This window comes from Salmo salar, chromosome 04 (genome assembly GCF_965601325.2).
Source record: "Salmo salar chromosome 04, fSalSal1, whole genome shotgun sequence".
Taxonomy (NCBI): Eukaryota; Metazoa; Chordata; class Actinopteri; order Salmoniformes; family Salmonidae; genus Salmo; species Salmo salar.
In genome coordinates this window covers 5872501-5892889 of record NC_138294.1, presented here as the reverse complement: position 1 = coordinate 5892889, position 20389 = coordinate 5872501, and the positions used below count along the sequence as shown (strand labels likewise).

Genomic DNA, 20389 nt, shown 5'->3' with positions numbered 1-20389 from the left:
GCACATACCGACACAGACAGACAGCAAATACCGACATAGACAGACAGCACATACCGACACAGACAGACAGCAAATACCGACATAGACAGACAGCACATACTGACTCAGACAGACAGCACATACTGACTCAGACAGACAGCACATACTGACTCAGACAGACAGCACATACCGACTCAGACAGACAGCACATACCGACTCAGACAGACAGCACATACAGACTCAGACAGACAGCACATACCGACTCAGACAGACAGCACACACCGACTCAGACAGACAGCACATACCGACTCAGACAGACAGCACATACAGACTTAGACAGACAGAACATACAGACTCAGACAGACAGCACATACCGACTCAAACAGACAGCACATACCGACTCAGACAGACAGCAGATACCGACTCAGACTGACAGCAAATACTGACATAGACAGACAGCACATACAGACTCAGACAGACAGCACATACCGACTCAGACAGACAGCACATACAGACTCAGACAGACAGCAGATACCGACTCAGACAGACAGCACATACCGACACAGACAGACAGCAAATACCGACATAGACAGACAGCACATACCGACACAGACAGACAGCAAATACCGACATAGACAGACAGCACATACTGACACAGACAGACAGCAAATACCGACATAGACAGACAGCACATACCGACTCAGACAGACAGCACATACCGACTCAGACAGACAGCACATACCAACTCAGACAGACAGCACATACCAACTCAGACAGACAGCACATACCGACACAGACAGACAGCACATACCGACTCAGACAGACAGCACATACCGACTCAGACTGACAGCACATACCGACTCAGACAGAGAGCACATACCGACTCAGACAGAGAGCACATACCGACTCAGACAGACAGCACATACCGACTCAGACAGACATCACATACCGACTCAGACAGACAGCACATACCGACTCAGACAGACAGCACATACAGACTCAGACAGACAGCAGATACCGACTCAGACAGACAGCACATACAGACTCAGACAGACAGCACATACCGACTCAGACAGACAGCACATACAGACTCAGACAGACAGCACATACCGACTCAGACAGACAGCACATACCGACTCAGACAGACAGCACATACCGACTCAGACAGACAGTTCCTGTGTATCTTACCACTGAGTCGACTATGAAGCTGCAGGCTACTATCTCCATGGAGTCAATGAGGTTACTGATGGGCTTACACTGGGCCACCTCCCCTGTTAGCTAGGACACAGACAATACACACACAGACATTACACTGGGCCACCTCCCCTGTTAGCTAGGACACAGACATTACACACACAGACATTACACTGAGCCACCTCCCCTGTTAGCTAGGACACAGACATTACACACACAGACATTACACTGGGCCACCTCCCCTGTTAGCTAGGACACAGACATTACACACACAGACATTACACTGGGCCACCTCCCCTGTTAGCTAGGACACAGACATTACACTGGGCCACCTCCCCTGTTAGCTAGGACACAGACATTACACTGGGCCACCTCCCCTGTTAGCTAGGACATAGACATTACACTGGGCCACCTCCCCTGTTAGCTAGGACACAGACATTACACACACAGACATTACACTGGGCCACCTCCCCTGTTAGCTAGGACACAGACATTACACTGGGCCACCTCCCCTGTTAGCTAGGACACAGACATTACACACACAGACATTACATTGGGCCACCTCCCCTGTTAGCTAGGACACAGACATTACACACACAGACATTACACTGGGCCACCTCCCCTGTTAGCTAGGACACAGACATTACACTGGGCCACCTCCCCTGTTAGCTAGGACACAGACAATACACACACAGACATTACACTGGGCCACCTCCCCTGTTAGCTAGGACACAGACAATACACACACAGACATTACACTGGGCCACCTCCCCTGTTAGCTAGGACACAGACATTACACACACAGACATTACACTGGGCCACCTCCCCTGTTAGCTAGGACACAGACATTACACACACAGACATTACACTGAGCCACCTCCCCTGTTAGCTAGGACACAGACATTACACTGGGCCACCTCCCCTGTTAGCTAGGACACAGACATTACACACACAGACATTACACTGAGCCACCTCCCCTGTTAGCTAGGACACAGACATTACACTGGGCCACCTCCCCTGTTAGCTAGGACACAGACATTACACACACAGACATTACACTGGGCCACCTCCCCTGTTAGCTAGGACACAGACATTACACACACAGACATTACACTGAGCCACCTCCCCTGTTAGCTAGGACACAGACATTACACTGGGCCACCTCCCCTGTTAGCTAGGACACAGACAATACACACACAGACATTACACTGGGCCACCTCCCCTGTTAGCTAGGACACAGACACACACCGCTTACACTGGGCCACCTCCCCTGTTAGCTAGGACACAGACAATACACACACAGACATTACACTGGGCCACCTCCCCTGTTAGCTAGGACACAGACAATACACACACAGACATTACACTGGGCCACCTCCCCTGTTAGCTAGGACACAGACATTACACACACAGACATTACACTGGGCCACCTCCCCTGTTAGCTAGGACACAGACATTACACACACAGACATTACACTGGGCCACCTCCCCTGTTAGCTAGGACACAGACAATTACACAACACAGACATTACACTGAGCCACCTCCCCTGTTAGCTAGGACACAGACAATACACACACAGACATTACACTGAGCCACCTCCCCTGTTAGCTAGGACACAGACAATACACACACAGACATTACACTGAGCCACCTCCCCTGTTAGCTAGGACACAGACATTACACACATATGCTTTAAACAATATGGAGGAGAGGTTAGGACTGGAGGAGAGGTTAGGACTGGAGGAGAGGTTAGGACTGGAGGAGAGGATTAGGACTGGAGGAGAGGTTAGGACTGGAGGAGAGGTTAGGACTGGAGGGACTGGAGGAGAGGTTAGGACTGGAGGAGAGGTTAGGACTGGAGGAGAGGTTAGGACTGGAGGAGAGGTTAGGACTGGAGGGACTGGAGGAGAGGTTAGGACTGGAGGGACTGGAGGAGAGGTTAGGACTGGAGGAGAGGTTAAGACTGGAGGAGAGGTTAGGACTGGAGGGACTGGAGGAGAGGTTAGGACTGGAGGGACTGGAGGAGAGGTTAGGACTGGAGGAGAGGTTAGGACTGGAGGAGAGGTTAGGACTGGAGGAGAGGTTAGGACTGGAGGAGAGGTTAGGACTGGAGGAGAGGTTAGGACTGGAGGAGAGTTAGGACTGGAGGGACTGGAGGAGAGGTTAGGACTGGAGGACTGGAGGAGAGGTTAGGACTGGAGGAGAGGTTAGGACTGGAGGAGAGGTTAGACTGGAGGGACTGGAGGAGAGGTTAGGACTGGAGGAGAGGTTAGGACTGGAGGGACTGGAGGAGAGGTTAGGACTGGAGGAGAGGTTAGGACTGGAGGAGAGGTTAGGACTGGAGGAGAGGTTAGGACTGGAGGAGAGGTTAGACTGGAGGAGAGGTTAGGACTGGAGGGACTGGAGGAGAGGTTAGGACTGGAGGAGAGGTTAGGACTGGAGGAGAGGTTGACTGGAGGGACTGGAGGAGAGGTTAGGACTGGAGGGACTGGAGGAGAGGTTAGGACTGGAGGAGAGGTTAGACTGGAGGGACGGAGGAGAGGTAGGACTGGAGGGACTGGAGGAGAGGTTAGGACTGGAGGAGAGGTTAGGACTGGAGGGACTGGAGGAGAGGTTAGGACTGGAGGAGAGGTTAGGACTGGGGACGGAGGAGGGTTAGGACTGGAGGGACTGGAGGAGAGGTTAGGACTGGAGGAGAGGTTAGGACTGGAGGAGAGGTTAGGACTGGAGGAGAGGTTAAGACTGGAGGGACTGGAGGAGAGGTTAGGACTGGAGGAGAGGTTAGGACTGGAGGGACTGGAGGAGAGGTTAGGACTGGAGGAGAGGTTAGGACTGGAGGAGAGATTAGGACTGGAGGAGAGGTTAGGACTGGAGGAGAGGTTAGGACTGGAGGAGAGGTTAGGACTGGAGGAGAGGTTAGGACTGGAGGAGAGGTTAGGACTGGAGGAGAGGTTAGGACTGGAGGAGAGGAAGATTAGGACTGGAGGAGAGGTTAGGACTGGAGGAGAGGTTAGGACTGGAGGGACTGGAGGAGAGGTTAGGACTGGAGGAGAGGTTAGGACTGGAGGAGAGGTTAGGACTGGAGGAGAGGTTAGGACTGGAGGAGAGGTTAGGACTGGAGGAGAGGTTAGGACTGGAGGAGAGGTTAGGACTGGAGGAGAGGTGGTAGGACTGGAGGGACTGGAGGAGAGGTTAGGACTGGAGGGACTGGAGGAGAGGTTAGGACTGGAGGAGAGGTTAGGACTGGAGGAGAGATTAGGACTGGAGGAGAGGTTAGGACTGGAGGGACTGGAGGAGAGGTTAGGACTGGAGGGACTGGAGGAGAGGTTAGGACTGGAGGAGAGGTTAGGACTGGAGGAGAGGTTAGGACTGGAGGAGAGGTTAGGACTGGAGGAGAGGTTAGGACTGGAGGAGAGGTTAGGACTGGAGGAGAGGTTAGGACTGGAGGGACTGGAGGAGAGGTTAGGACTGGAGGAGAGGTTAGGACTGGAGGGACTGGAGGAGAGATTAGGACTGGCTGAAGGCAGTACCCGTTAAACACCAGTCTAAGTTTCAAAAGGCGACTCTGGGATGCTGACCTCCTAGTGACCCCAAACTTTAGAACGGCGGTATAGAACTCTAACTTACAGAGTTTTTGACCCAGTCTGTGTACTGTCTGAAGTATCCAATCAGGCTCCGCATGTACACATCTGTCTCCTGCAGGACAACGAGAGGTTGTTTAGAGTGTGTGTGTGTGTGTGTGTGTGTGTGTGTGTGTGTGTGTGTGTGTGTGTGTGTGGTGTGTGTGTGTGTGTGTGTGTGTGTGTGTGTGTGTGTGTGTGTGTGTGTGTGTGTGTGTGTGTGTGTGTGTGTGTGTGTGTGTGTGTGTGTGTGTGTGGAGTGTGTTTACCTGTTTTACCACACGTGAAGCGTTGTGTGTGATGAGATACTCTGCTTCGTCGATGGCAAGAAGGACGTTAGTCACCTTCACCTGAGAGAGAGAGAGAGAGAGAGGTGAGTTAGGGTGTGTGTGTGTGTGTGTGTGTGTGTGTGTGTGTGTGTGTGTGTGTGTGTGTGTGTGTGTGTGTGGTGTGTGTGTGTGTGTGTGTGTGTGTGTGTGTGTGTGTGCGTCCTCACAGGTAGATCCTTAGCTGTCCTCTGCAGTAGCCGGATGCTCTGGCTGAGAGTGCTCTGGAAGAGAGGAGAGGGCCATGTTTCAGACGGGTCTAGTTACTGAATCTGGCAGGTAAATGCTGCCAGGTGTGAGGCCACGTTTCAGACGGGTCTAGTTACTGAATCTGGCAGGTAAATGCTGCCAGGTGACAAGGCCATGTTTCAGACGGGTCTAGTTACTGAATCTGGCAGGTAAATGCTGCCAGGTGAAAAGGCCACGTTTCAGACGGGTCTAGTTACTGAATCTGGCAGGTAAATGCTGCCAGGTGAAAGGCCACGTTTCAGACGGGTCTAGTTACTGAATCTGGCAGGTAAATGCTGCCAGGTGAGAGGCCACGTTTCAGACGGGTCTAGTTACTGAATCTGGCAGGTAAATGCTGCCAGGTGTGAGGCCACGTTTCAGACGGGTCTAGTTACTGAATCTGGCAGGTAAATGCTGCCAGGTGACAGGCCACGTTTCAGACGGGTCTAGTTACTGAATCTGGCAGGTAAATGCTGCCAGGTGAACAGGCCATGTTTCAGACGGGTCTAGTTACTGAATCTGGCAGGTAAATGCTGCCAGGTGTGAGGCCACGTTTCAGACGGGTCTAGTTACTGAATCTGGCAGGTAAATGCTGCCAGGTGTGAGGCCACGTTTCAGATGGGTCTAGTTACTGAATCTGGCAGGTAAATGCTGCCAGGTGTGAGGCCACGTTTCAGACGGGTCTAGTTACTGAATCTGGCAGGTAAATGCTGCCAGGACAAGGCCACGTTTCAGACGGGTCTAGTTACTGAATCTGGCAGGTAAATGCTGCCAGGTGAAGGCCACGTTTCAGACGGGTCTAGTTACTGAATCTGGCAGGTAAATGCTGCCAGGACAAGGCCACGTTTCAGACGGGTCTAGTTACTGAATCTGGCAGGTAAATGCTGCCAGGTGGAAAGGCCATGTTTCAGATGGGTCTAGTTACTGAACCTGGCAGGTAAATGCTGCCAGGTGTGAGGCCACGTTTCAGACGGGTCTAGTTACTGAATCTGGCAGGTAAATGCTGCCAGGTGTGAGGCCACGTTTCAGACGGGTCTAGTTACTGAATCTGGCAGGTAAATGCTGCCAGGTGTGAAGGCCACGTTTCAGACGGGTCTAGTTACTGAATCTGGCAGGTAAATGCTGCCAGGTGTGAGGCCACGTTTCAGACGGGTCTAGTTACTGAATCTGGCAGGTAAATGCTGCCAGGTGTGAGGCCACGTTTCAGACGGGTCTGGGGTCTATCGCCAGCGAACAGGGGAACAAACGATCTAGGCTGCTAACCTGATTCTTCTTCCATGTAGTACTAAAGTCGAGAAGCATTGGATTGGTGTAAACATGAGCGAGTTTCCTTCCACTACCTGTGTTTCACCAGTCTCAGTGCTCTTCATTTTAAATCCATTGATAATTACTTTATAATGTAAACCTAAACTAACCATTGATCTGACGATCACTTTATGTACAGTATTAAAATGTAATATAAAATCTAATTTAAAAAATCTAAACTAAAAACGGAATAAAAAGTAGCAAATCAAGTCTGAAAACTAACTTGAAACTAAACTGAATTTAAAAAAAATATATAAAAAAAAACAACATTTGAAAACGAATAGAAATAAAAAAAAGGAATAGATAAACGCTGAACGATAATAACCTAACGCACACCATTTATTTACACAACGCTGTTCATCAACAACAACACACAACACACCGAGACCACACAGTATTACAACACAAATACACACGCTGTTCATCAACAACAACACACAACACACCGAGTACCACACAGTATTACAACACAAATACACAGCGCTGTTCATCAACAACAACATCACAACACACCGAGTACCACACAGTATTACAACACAAATACACAACGCTGTTCATCAACAACAACATCACAACACACCGAGTACCACACAGTATTACAACACAAATACACAGCGCTGTTCATCAACAACAACAACACAACACACCGAGTACCACACAGTATTACAACACAAATACACAGCGCTGTTCATCAACAACAACAACACAACACACCGAGTACCACACAGTATTACAACACAAATACACAGCGCTGTTCATCAACAACAACATCACAACACACCACACCGAGTACCACACAGTATTACAACACAAATACACAACGCTGTTCATCAACAACAACAACAACACAACACACCGAGTACCACACAGTATTACAACACAAATACACAACGCTGTTCATCAACATCACAACAACACAACACACCGAGTACCACACAGTATTACAACACAAATACATACATTACCAGTCAACAGTTTGGACACACCTACTCATTCAAGGGTTTTTCTTTATTTTTACTATTTTCTACATTGTAGAATAATAGTGAAGACATCAAAACTATGAAATAACACATACCTGGAATGAGAAGGTAGTGTAAAACTTTTGACTGGTTCTGTATATATACACACACAGAAAGTATACCCCTTGACTTATTTCACATTTAGTTGCCTTACAATTTAAATTCAGAATTGATTAAATTGATTTTTATTCTCACCGATCTATACACAATACCCCACAATGACAAATTGAAAACATGTTTTGAAAAATGTTAGAACATTTATTGAAAATGAAATACAGAAATATCTAATTTACATAAGTATTCACACCCATGAGTCAATACTTTGTAGAAGCACCTTTGGCAACGATTACAGTTTTCTGGGTAATTCTCTAAGAGCTTTCCACACCTGGATTGTGCAACATTTGCCCATTTTATTCTTTTCAAAATTCTTCAAGCTCTGTCGAATTGGTTGTTGATCGTTGCTAGACAACCGTTTCCAGGGTCTTTCCGCAGATGTTCAAGTAGATTTAAGTCAAAAGTGTAACTATTCCTCTCAGGAACATTCGCTGTCTTCTTGGTGAGCAACTCCAGTGTAGATTTGACCTTGTGTTGTAGGTTATTGTCCTGCTGAAAGGTGAGTTTATCTCCCAGTGTCTGTTGGAAAGCAAACTGAACCAGGTTTTCCTCTGGGATTTTGCCTGTACTTAGCTCCATTCTGTTTCTTTTTTTATCCTGAAAAAACTCCCTCATCGTTAACAATTACAAGCATACCTCATAACATGATGCAGCCACCACTATGCTTGAAAATATGGAGAGTGGTGCTCAGTGGGTTGTATTGGATTTGACCCTAAACAACACTTTGTATTGAGGACAAAAAAATGAATTGCTTTGCCACATGTTCACTGTCTTCTTGATAAGCAACTCCAGTGTATATGTGGCCTTGTGTTGTAGGTTATTGTCCTGCTGAAAGGTGAATTCATCTCCCAGTGTCACGTCCTGACCAGTAAAAGGGGTTATTTGTTATTGTAGTTTGGTCAGGACGTGGCAGGAGGGGGTATTTGTTTTATGTGGTTCGGGGTTTGTGTTTTATGTAGAGAGGGTGTTTGGTTAGTGTTTTTCTCCGGGGGTTTTTTGGGCTATGTTCTACGTTAGTATATTTCTATGTTCTAGTCTAGTCTTTTTAGTTCTATGTTTAGTTTATTGATTTGGCCTTCAATTGGAGGCAGCTGTTCCTCGTTGCCTCTGATTGAAGGTCCTAAATAGAGGTGTGTGTTTTGTTATGGGTTTTGTTTTCTTAAGTGTTCATAATAAATATATAATGAGCACTCAACCCGCTGCGCTTTGGTCCACTTACTACGACGACCGTTGTGTCTGGTGGAAAGCAGACTGAACCAGGTTTTCCTCGAGGATTTTGCCGGAGCTTAGCTCCATTCCGTTTGCTTTTTTTTATCCTGAAAAAACTCCCTCATCGTTAACAATTACAAGCATACCTCATAACATGATGCAGCCACCACTATGCTTGAAAATATGGAGAGTGGTGCTCAGGGGGTTGTATTGGATTTGACCCTAAACAACACTTTGTATTGAGGACAAAAAAATGAATTGCTTTGCCACATGTTTTACAGTTTTACTTTAGTATTATTTTAGAGCCTTGTTGAAAACAGGATGCATGTTTTGGAACATGTTTATTCTGTTAAGGCTTCCCTCCTTTTCACTCTGTCATTTAGTATTGTGGAGTAATTGCAAATGTTGTTGATCCATCCTCAATTTTCTCCTATCACAGCCACTAAACTCTGTAACTGTTTTAAAGTCACCATTGTGACTTCATGGTGAAATCCCTGAGCAGTTTCCTTCCTCTCCGGCAACTGAGTTAGGAAGGACGCCTGTATCTTTGTAGTGACCGGGTGTATTAATACACCATCCAAAGTGTAATCAATAACTTCACCATGCTCAAAGGGATATTCAATGTCTGCTTTTTTGTTTTACCAATAATAGCCCTTTTTTGAGAGGTATTGGAAAACCTCCCTGGTCTTTGTGGTTGAATCTGTGTTATAAATTCACTGCTGGACTGAGGGACCTTACGTTGTGTTGTTACTACAACACAAACAGTAATAATGATACTGGAAACAGAGATATCGTTTACATGACTTTATCCTTCAAACTAAAGTTCAACCACAGGACATTCATGCGCAGGCGCAGTACTCAACTGGTATCAATGCTCTAGGTATGTTCCACAGTAACAACATAAAGTAGTACCCAGTATACATGCTATATAATGGGATCAATGCTCTAGGTAGTTTCCTAGGTAACAACATAAAGTAGTACCCAGTATACATGCTATATAATGGTATCAATGCTCTAGGTAGTTTCCTACGGTAACAACATAAAGTAGTACCCAGTATACATGCTATATAATGGTATCAATGCTCTAGGTAGTTTCCACAGTAACAACATAAAGTAGTACCCAGTATACATGCTATATAATGGGATCAATGCTCTAGGTAGTTTCCTAGGTAACAACATAAAGTAGTACCCAGTATACATGCTATATAATGGTATCAATGCTCTAGGTAGGTTCCTAGGTAACAACATAAAGTAGTACCCAGTATACATGCTATATAATGGTATCAATGTTCTAGGTAGGTTCCTAGGCAACAACATAAAGTAGTACCCAGTATACATGCTATATAATGGTATCAATGCTCTAGGTAGTTTCCACAGTAACAACATAAAGTAGTACCCAGTATACATGCTATATAATGGTATCAATGCTCTAGGTAGTTTCCACAGTAACAACATAAAGTAGTACCCAGTATACATGCTATATAATGGGATCAATGCTCTAGGTAGGTTCCTAGGTAACAACATAAAGTAGTACCCAGTATACATGCTATATAATGGTATCAATGCTCTAGGTAGGTTCCTAGGTAACAACATAAAGTAGTACCCAGTATACATGCTATATAATGGTATCAATGCTCTAGGTAGTTTCCTAGGTAACAACATAAAGTAGTACCCAGTATACATGCTATATAATGGTATCAATGCTCTAGGTAGTTGTTTTTCCCCGACTCTCAGCACACTCGTTACACCATGACTTGTTAAGCACGTTTCCCTCCCCCTGAACTTATTTAGGTTTGTCATAACGAAGAATCCTTATTGACTCAAGGCAATTCACCTTTTCATTGAAAAAAAAAAAAAAATATCAATTTGGAAACATTTCGAAAAACATTATTCCAGTTTGACATTATGGGGTATTGTGATGTCACTACTATGGGGTATTGTGATGTCATTATGGGGTATTGTGATGTCACTATGGGGTATTGTGATGTCACTATGGGGTATTGTGATGTCATTAGTAAAGGCCACGGATACAACATCTACCTGTAAATCCATTTTAAATTCAGACTTTAACACGACAACAAAGTCAAGGGGTGTGAATACTTTCTGAAGGCGCTGTGTAGATATATACACACAAACTACACACAGACACCCAGCTTACCCGCGCTCGGACAAATTTCTGGGCCAAGAATAGTAGTGAGAAAGAAGGACAAGAAGAGATACAGAGGGAGGGGGGGGGGAGAGAGAGAGAGAGAGAGAGAGAGAGAGAGGGGGAGAAGAGAGACAGGGGGAGAAGAAATGGGGAGAGAAAGAAAGACACAGAGACAGAGAGACAGAGGGAGAGAGACAGAGAGAGAGAGAGAGAGAGACAGAGAGAGAGAGGGAGAGAGAGAGAGAGAGAGAGAGAGAGAGAGAGAGAGAGAGAGAGAGACAGAGACAGGGAGAGAGAGAGACAGAGAGACAGAGGGAGAGAGAGAGAGAGAGAGAGAGAGAGAGAGAGAGAGAGAGAGAGAGAGAGAGACAGAGAGAGAGAGAGAGAGAGACAGAGACAGAGAGACAGAGGAGAGAGAGAGAGAGAGAGAGAGAGAGAGAGAGAGAGAGGGAGAGAGAGAGAGAGAGAACAGCAGGAAAGTTGAGGGAGAACAGAAATCAGTCAAGCTGTCTCTTACCAGGTCTTTGGGAGCAGATCGAATGTTTATATGAGTGTGTGTGTGTGTGTGTGTGTGTGAGAGTGTGTGTGTGTGTGTGCGCGCATCGGGGTGTGTGGGTTTACCATGGCCTGCTCCATAGGGACGACCTGTTCTCTGTGGATCTGTCGTATGCTGCTGGCATGACCCTTCAAAGCATTCTCTAGAGCTCCCCGCGGCTACACACAAACACACAGCACGTAGCATTAGCATTTAGCCTCACCATATCAATATTCACACACAGGACGTAGCATTAGCAATTAGCCTCACCATATCAATATTCACACACAGGACGTAGCATTAGCATTTAGCCTCACCATATCAATATTCACACACAGGACGTAGCATTAGCATTTAGCCTCACCATATCAATATTCACACACAGGACGTAGCATTAGCATTTAGCCTCACCATATCAATATTCACACACAGGACGTAGCATTAGCATTTAGCCTCACCATATCAATATTCACACACAGGACGTAGCATTAGCATTTAGCCTCACCATATCGATATTCACACACAGCACGTAGCATTAGCATTTATCCTCACCATATCAATATTCACACACAGGACGTAGCATTAGCATTTAGCCTCACCATATCAAAATTCACACACAGCACGTAGCATTAGCATTTAGCCTCACCATATCAATATTCACACACAGGACGTAGCATTAGCATTTAGCCTCACCATATCAATATTCACACACAGGACGTAGCATTAGCATTTAGCCTCACCATATCGATATTCACACACAGCACGTAGCATTAGCATTTATCCTCACCATATCAATATTCACACACAGGACGTAGCATTAGCATTTAGCCTCATCATATCAGGGGTTAGGGTCTAGAGGTTAGGGTCTAGGGTCTAGGGGTTAGGGTCTAGGGGTTAGGGGTTAGGGTCTAGGGGTTAGGGGTTAGGGTCTAGGGGTTAGGGTCTAGGGGTTAGGGTCTAGGGGTTAGGGTCTAGGGGTTAGGGGTTAGGGTCTAGGGGTTAGGGGTTAAGGTCTAGGGGTTAGGGTCTAGGGGTTAAGGTCTAGGGGTTAGGGTCTAGGGGTTAGGGTCTAGGGGTTAGGGGTTAGGGTCTAGGGGTTAGGGTCTAGGGGTTAGGGTCTAGGGGTTAGGGGCTAGGGTCTAGGGGTTAGGGGTTAGGGTCTAGGGGTTAAGGTCTAGGGGTTAGGGTCTAGGGGTTAGGGTCTAGGGGTTAGGGTCTAGGGGTTAAGGTCTAGGGGTTAGGGTCTAGGGGTTAGGGTCTAGGGGTTAGGGTCTAGGGGTTAGGGTCTAGGGGTTAGGGTCTAGGGGTTAGGGTCTAGGGGTTAGGGTCTAGGGGTTAGGGTCTAGGGGTTAGGGGTCTAGGGGTTAGGGTCTAGGGGTTAGGTCTAGGGGTTAGGGTCTAGGGGTTAGGGTCTAGGGGTTAGGGGTTAGGGTCTAGGGGTTAGGGTCTAGGGGTTAGGGTCTAGGGGTTGGGGTCTAGGGGTTAGGGGCTAGGGGTTGGGGTCTAGGGGGTTAGGGTCTAGGGGTTAAGGTCTAGGGGTTAGGGTCTAGGGGTTAGGGTCTAGGGGTTAGGGTCTAGGGGTTAGGGTCTAGGGGTTGGGGTCTAGGGGTTAGGGTCTAGGGGTTAAGGTCTAGGGGTTAGGGTCTAGGGGTTAGGGTCTAGGGGTTAGGGTCTAGGGGTTAGGGGTTAGGGTCTAGGGGTTAAGGTCTAGGGGTTAGGGTCTAGGGGTTAGGGTCTAGGGGTTAGGGTCTAGGGGTTAAGGTCTAGGGGTTAGGGTCTAGGGGTTAGGGTCTAGGGGTTAGGGGTTAGGGTCTAGGGGTTAGGGGTTAGGGTCTAGGGGTTAGGGTCTAGGGGTTAGGGTCTAGGGGTTAGGGTCTAGGGGTTAAGGTCTAGGGGTTAAGGTCTAGGGGTTAGGGTCTAGGGGTTAGGGTCTAGGGGTTAGGGTCTAGGGGTTAGGGTCTAGGGGTTAGGGGTTAGGGTCTAGGGGTTAGGGTCTAGGGGTTAGGGTCTAGGGGTTAGGGGTTAGGGTCTAGGGGTTAGGGTCTAGGGGTTAGGGTCTAGGGGTTAGGGTCTAGGGGTTAGGGTCTAGGGGTTAGGGTCTAGGGGTTAGGGTCTAGGGGTTAGGGGTCTAGGGGTCTAGGGGTTAGGGTCTAGGGGTTAGGGTCTAGGGGTTAGGGTCTCGGGGTTAGGGTCTAGGGGTTAGGGTCTAGGGGTTAGGGTCTATGGGTTAGGGTCTAGGGGTTAGGGTCTAGGGGTTAAGGTCTAGGGGTTAGGGTCTAGGGGTTAGGGTCTAGGGGTTAGGGTCTAGGGTTAAGGTCTAGGGGTTAGGGTCTAGGGGTTAGGGTCTAGGGGTTAGGGTCTAGGGGTTAGGGGTTAGGGTCTAGGGGTTAGGGTCTAGGGGTTAGGGTCTAGGGTTAGGGGTTAGGGTCTAGGGGTTAGGGTCTAGGGGTTAGGGTCTAGGGGTTAGGGTCTAGGGGTTAGGGGTTACGGTCTAGGGGTTAGGGTCTAGGGTTAGGGTCTAGGGGTTAGGGTCTAGGGTCTAGGGGTTAGGGTCTAGGGGTTAGGGTCTAGGGGTTAGGGTCTAGGGGTTAGGGTCTAGGGGTTAGGGGTTAGGGGTTAGGGTCTAGGGGTTAGGGTCTAGGGGTTAAGGTCTAGGGGTTAGGGTCTAAGGGGTTAGGGTCTAGGGGTTAGGGTCTAGGGGTTAGGGTCTAGGGGTTAGGGTCTAGGGGTTAAGGTCTAGGGGTTCGGGTCTAGGGGTTAGGGTCTAGGGGTTAAGGTCTAGGGGGTTAGGGTCTAGGGGGTTAGGGTCTAGGGGTTAGGGGTCCTAGGGGTTAAGGTCTAGGGGTTAGGGTCTAGGGGTTAGGGTCTAGGGGTTAGGGTCTAGGGGTTAGGGTCTAGGGGTTGGGGTCTAGGGGTTAGGGTCTAGGGGTTAGGGTCTAGGGGTTAGGGTCTAGGGGTTGGGGTCTAGGGGTTAGGGTCTAGGGGTTAGGGGTTAGGGTCTAGGGGTTAGGGTCTAGGGGTTAGGGTCTAGGGGTTAGGGTCTAGGGGTTAGGGTCTAGGGGTTAGGGGTCTAGGGTCTAGGGGTTAGGGTCTAGGGGTTAGGGTCTAGGGGTTAGGGTCTAGTGTCTAGGGGTTAGGGTCTAGGGGTTAGGGTCTAGGGGTTAGGGTCTAGGGTCTAGGGTCTAGGGGTTAGGGTCTAGGGGTTAGGGTCTAGGGGTTAGGGGTTAGGGGTTAGGGTCTAGGGGTTAGGGTCTAGGGGTTAGGGTCTAGGGGTTGGGGTCTAGGGGTTAGGGTCTAGGGGTTAGGGTCTAGGGGTTAGGGTCTAGGGGTTAAGGTCTAGGGGTTAGGGTCTAGGGGTTAGGGTCTAGGGGTTAGGGTCTAGGGGTTAGGGTCTAGGGGTTAAGGGACTCACCAGAAGATCAGCCTGGGCCTCCAGCTCGTTGGAAAACGACAGCAGATCCACCAGAGTTACACCTTTATTCACCTACACACAAAGAGTCAGGGGTTAAGGGTCAGGGTTCAGTGGTTAGTATCTCCTATCCCAGCGTTAGAGAAGGTCAGCAGCGTAGTTAATATCTCCTATCCCAGCGTTAGAGAAGGTCAGCAGCGTAGTTAATATCTCCTATCCCAGCGTTAGAGAAGGTCAGGCAGCGTAGTTAATATCTCCTATCCCAGCGTTAGAGAAGGTCAGCAGCGTAGTTTATATCTCCTATCCCAGCGTTAGAGAAGGTCAGCAGCGTAGTTAATATCTCCTATCCCAGCGTTAGAGAAGGTCAGCAGCGTAGTTAATATCTCCTATCCCAGCGTTAGAGAAGGTCAGCAGCGTAGTTAATATCTCCTATCCCAGCGTTAGAGAAGGTCAGCAGCGTAGTTAATATCTCCTATCCCAGCGTTAGAGAAGGTCAGCAGCGTAGTTAATATCTCCTATCCCAGCGTTAGAGAAGGTCAGCAGCGTAGTTAATATCTCCTATCCCAGCGTTAGAGAAGGTCAGCAGCGTAGTTAATATCTCCTATCCCAGCGTTAGAGAAGGTCAGCAGCGTAGTTAATATCTCCTATCCCAGCGTTAGAGAAGGTCAGCAGCGTAGTTAATATCTCCTATCCCAGCGTTAGAGAAGGTCAGCAGCATAGTTAATATCTCCTATCCCAGCGTTAGAGAAGGTCAGCAGCGTAGTTAATATCTCCTATCCCAGCGTTTAGAGAAGGTCAGCAGCGTAGTTAATATCTCCTATCCCAGCGTTAGAGAAGGTCAGCAGCGTAGTTAATATCTCCTATCCTCAGCGTTAGAGAAGGTCAGCAGGGTTATACCTCTGCTAGGTAAGCAGCGTAGTTAATATCTCCTATCCCAGCGTTAGAGAAGGTCAGAAGGTCATCCCGTCCTTCCTGGTCCAATAACACCACGCTCTGGAGGTCGACGCTCACTGCTGTCAAACACCTTCACCAGGTCCTTGTTGAACTGACAGACAGAGAGAGAGAGAGAGAGAGAGAGAGAGAGAGAGAGTAGACAGAGACAGAGAGAGAGAGAGAGACGAGAGAGAGAAGAGAGAGAGAGACAGAGAGAGAGAGAGAGAAGAGAGAGAGAGACAGAGAGAGAGAGAGAGAGAGAGAGAGAGACAGACAGAGAGAGAGAGAGACAGAGAGAGAGAGAGACAGAGAGAGACAGAGAGAGACAGAGAGAGAGACAGAAGACAGAGAGAGAGAGAGAGAGACAGAGAGACAGATCAGAGAGAGAGAGAGACAGAGAGACAGAGAGAGACAGAGAGAGAGACAGACAGGACAGAGAGAGAGAGAGAGAGAGACACAGAGAGAGAGAGACAGGAATGAACCCCGACCATCTCAACCCTTTATCTTGAACAACCCCATGGCAGAACTGCAATACACAGGACCCCCCCCTCCACCCAGACCCCCTCCTCCACCCAGACCCCCCTCCTCCACCCAGACCCCCCTCCTCCACCCAGACCCCCCTCCTCCACCCAGACCCCCCTCTCCACCCAGACCCCCTCCTCCACCCAGACCCCCCTCCTCCACCCAGACCCCCCTCCTCCACCCAGACCCCCCCTCCACCCAGACCCCCCTCCTCCACCCAGACCCCCCCTCCTCCACCCAGACCCCCCCCTCCACCCAGACCCCCCCTCCACCCAGACCCCCCTCCTCCACCCAGACCCCCCCTCCTCCACCCAGACCCCCCCCTCCACCCAGACCCCCCCTCCACCCAGACCCCCCCTCCACCCAGACCCCCCTCCTCCACCCAGACCCCCCCCCCCCGACGTACCACGGTGGTCTTGAGGAAGGTGTTGATGTTGAACATGGTCTCCAGCTGCAGAGCATGGTACAGCCCACTGTTATCATAGCAGTCCCTACACACACACACACACACACACACACACACACACACACACACACACACACACACACACACACACACACACACACACACACACACACACACACACACACACACACACACACACAGAGCATGGTACAGCCCACTGTTATCATAGCAGTCCCTACACACACACACACACACACACACACACACCACACACACACACACACACACAAACATGACCTGTCTCTCTACATAGGACTGGGCTGATGGAAACATGACCTGTCTCTCTACAGGACTGGGCTGATGGAAACATGACCTGTCTCTCTACATAGGACTGGGCTGATGGAAACATGACCTGTCTCTCTACAGGACTGGGCTGATGGAAACATGACCTTAATAATCACACAGACCTGTAGAAGTCCATCTGTAATAAACACACAGACCTGTAGAAGTCCATCTGTAATAATCACAGACCTGTAGAAGTCCATCTGTAATAAACACACAGACCTGTAGAAGTCCATCTGTAATAAACACACAGACCTGTAGAAGTCCATCTGTAATAATCACAGACCTGTAGAAGTCCATCTGTAATAACACACAGACCTGTAGAAGTCCATCTGTAATAAATACACAGACCTGTAGAAGTCCATCTGTAATAACACACAGACCTGTAGATGTCCATCTGTAATAAACACACAGACCTGTAGCAGTCCATCTGTAATAATCACAGACCTGTAGAAGTCCATCTGTAATAAATACACAGACCTGTAGAAGTCCATCTGTAATAAACACACAGACCTGTAGAAGTCCATCTGTAATAAACACACAGACCTGTAGCAGTCCATCTGTAATAATCACAGACCTGTAGAAGTCCATCTGTAATAATCACAGACCTGTAGCAGTCCATCTGTAATAATCACAGACCTGTAGCAGTCCATCTGTAATAATCACAGACCTGTAGAAGTCCATCTGTAATAATCACAGACCTGTAGAAGTCCATCTGTAATAATCACAGACCTGTAGCAGTCCATCTGTAATAATCACAGACCTGTAGCAGTCCATCTGTAATAATCACAGACCTGTAGCAGTCCATCTGTAATACATCACAGACCTGTAGAAGTCCATCTGTAATAATCACACAGACCTGTAGCAGTCCATCTGTAATAAACACAGACCTGTAGCAGTCCATCTGTAATAATCACAGACCTGTAGCAGTCATCTGTAATAATCACAGACCTGTAGAAGTCCATCTGTAATAATCACAGACCTGTAGCAGTCCATCTGTAATAATCACAGACCTGTAGCAGTCCATCTGTAATAATCACAGACCTGTAGCAGTCCATCTGTAATAATCACAGACCTGTAGAAGTCCATCTGTAATAATCACAGACCTGTAGCAGTCCATCTGTAATAATCACAGACCTGTAGCAGTCATCTGTAATAATCACAGACCTGTAGAAGTCCATCTGTAATAAACACAGACCTGTAGCAGTCCATCTGTAATAATCACAGACCTGTAGCAGTCCATCTGTAATAATCACAGACCTGTAGAAGTCCATCTGTAATAATCACAGACCTGTAGCAGTCCATCTGTAATAATCACAGACCTGTAGCAGTCCATCTGTAATAATCACAGACCTGTAGCAGTCCATCTGTAATAATCACAGACCTGTAGCAGTCCATCTGTAATAATCACAGACCTGTAGAAGTCCATCTGTAATAATCACAGACCTGTAGCAGTCCATCTGTAATAATCACAGACCTGTAGCAGTCCATCTGTAATAATCACAGACCTGTAGCAGTCCATCTGTAATAATCACAGACCTGTAGAAGTCCATCTGTAATAATCACAGACCTGTAGCAGTCCATCTGTAATAATCACAGACCTGTAGCAGTCCATCTGTAATAATCACACAGACCTGTAGCAGTCCATCTGTAATAATCACAGACCTGTAGAAGTCCATCTGTAATAATCACAGACCTGTAGCAGTCCATCTGTAATAATCACAGACCTGTAGCAGTCCATCTGTAATAATCACAGACCTGTAGCAGTCCATCTGTAATAATCACAGACCTGTAGCAGTCCATCTGTAATAATCACAGACCTGTAGCAGTCCATCTGTAATAATCACAGACCTGTAGCAGTCCATCTGTAATAATCACAGACCTGTAGCAGTCCATCTGTAATAATCACAGACCTGTAGCAGCCCATCTGTAATAATCACAGACCTGTAGCAGTCCATCTGTAATAATCACAGACCTGTAGCAGTCCATCTGTAATAATCACAGACCTGTAGAAGTCATCTGTAAAAATCACAGACCTGTAGCAGTCCATCTGTAATAAACACACAGACCTGTAGCAGTCCATCTGTAATAATCACAGACCTGTAGCAGTCCATCTGTAATAATCACAGACCTGTAGCAGTCCATCTGTAATAATCACAGACCTGTAGCAGTCCATCTGTAATAATCACAGACCTGTAGCAGTCCATCTGTAATAAACACAGACCTGTAGCAGTCCATCTGTAATAATCACAGACCTGTAGCAGTCCATCTGTAATAATCACAGACCTGTAGCAGTCCATCTGTAATAATCACAGACCTGTAGCAGTCCATCTGTAATAATCACAGACCTGTAGCAGTCCATCTGTAATAATCACAGACCTGTAGCAGTCCATCTGTAATAATCACAGACCTGTAGCAGTCCATCTGTAATAATCACAGACCTGTAGCAGTCCATCTGTAATAATCACAGACCTGTAGCAGTCCATCTGTCAATAATCACAGACCTGTAGCAGTCCATCTGTAATAATCACAGACCTGTAGCAGTCCATCTGTAATAATCACAGACCTGTAGCAGTCCATCTGTAATAATCACAGACCTGTAGCAGTCCATCTGTAATAATCACAGACCTGTAGCAGTCCATCTGTAATAATCACAGACCTGTAGCAGTCCATCTGTAATAATCACAGACCTGTAGCAGTCCATCTGTAATAATCACAGACCTGTAGCAGTCCATCTGTAATAATCACAGACCTGTAGCAGTCCATCTGTAATAATCACAGACCTGTAGCAGTCCATCTGTAATAACACAGACCTGTAGCAGTCCATCTGTAATAATCACAGACCTGTAGCAGTCCATCTGTAATAATCACAGACCTGTAGCAGTCCATCTGTAATAATCACAGACCTGTAGCAGTCCATCTGTAATAATCACAGACCTGTAGAAGTCCATCTGTAATAATCACAGACCTGTAGCAGTCCATCTGTAATAATCACAGACCTGTAGCAGTCCATCTGTAATAATCACAGACCTGTAGCAGTCCATCTGTAATAATCACAGACCTGTAGAAGTCCATCTGTAATAATCACAGACCTGTAG

The 20389-nt window shown here is 47.6% G+C and overlaps 1 protein-coding gene across 1 annotated transcript in view; it reads right to left on the bottom strand.

Moving 5' to 3' along the window:
• The window catches only part of LOC106592996 (prominin-1-A), a 78781-nt gene that overhangs the window by 20177 nt on the left and 38215 nt on the right, over positions 1–20389 (bottom strand). The window contains 10 exon segments of the mRNA XM_082973937.1: positions 1168–1257; positions 4802–4870; positions 5064–5144; positions 5291–5344; positions 11154–11171; positions 11766–11858; positions 15092–15163; positions 15986–16099; positions 16101–16133; positions 16950–17034. Coding sequence (XP_082830063.1) covers positions 1168–1257; positions 4802–4870; positions 5064–5144; positions 5291–5344; positions 11154–11171; positions 11766–11858; positions 15092–15163; positions 15986–16099; positions 16101–16133; positions 16950–17034 — 709 coding nt within the window.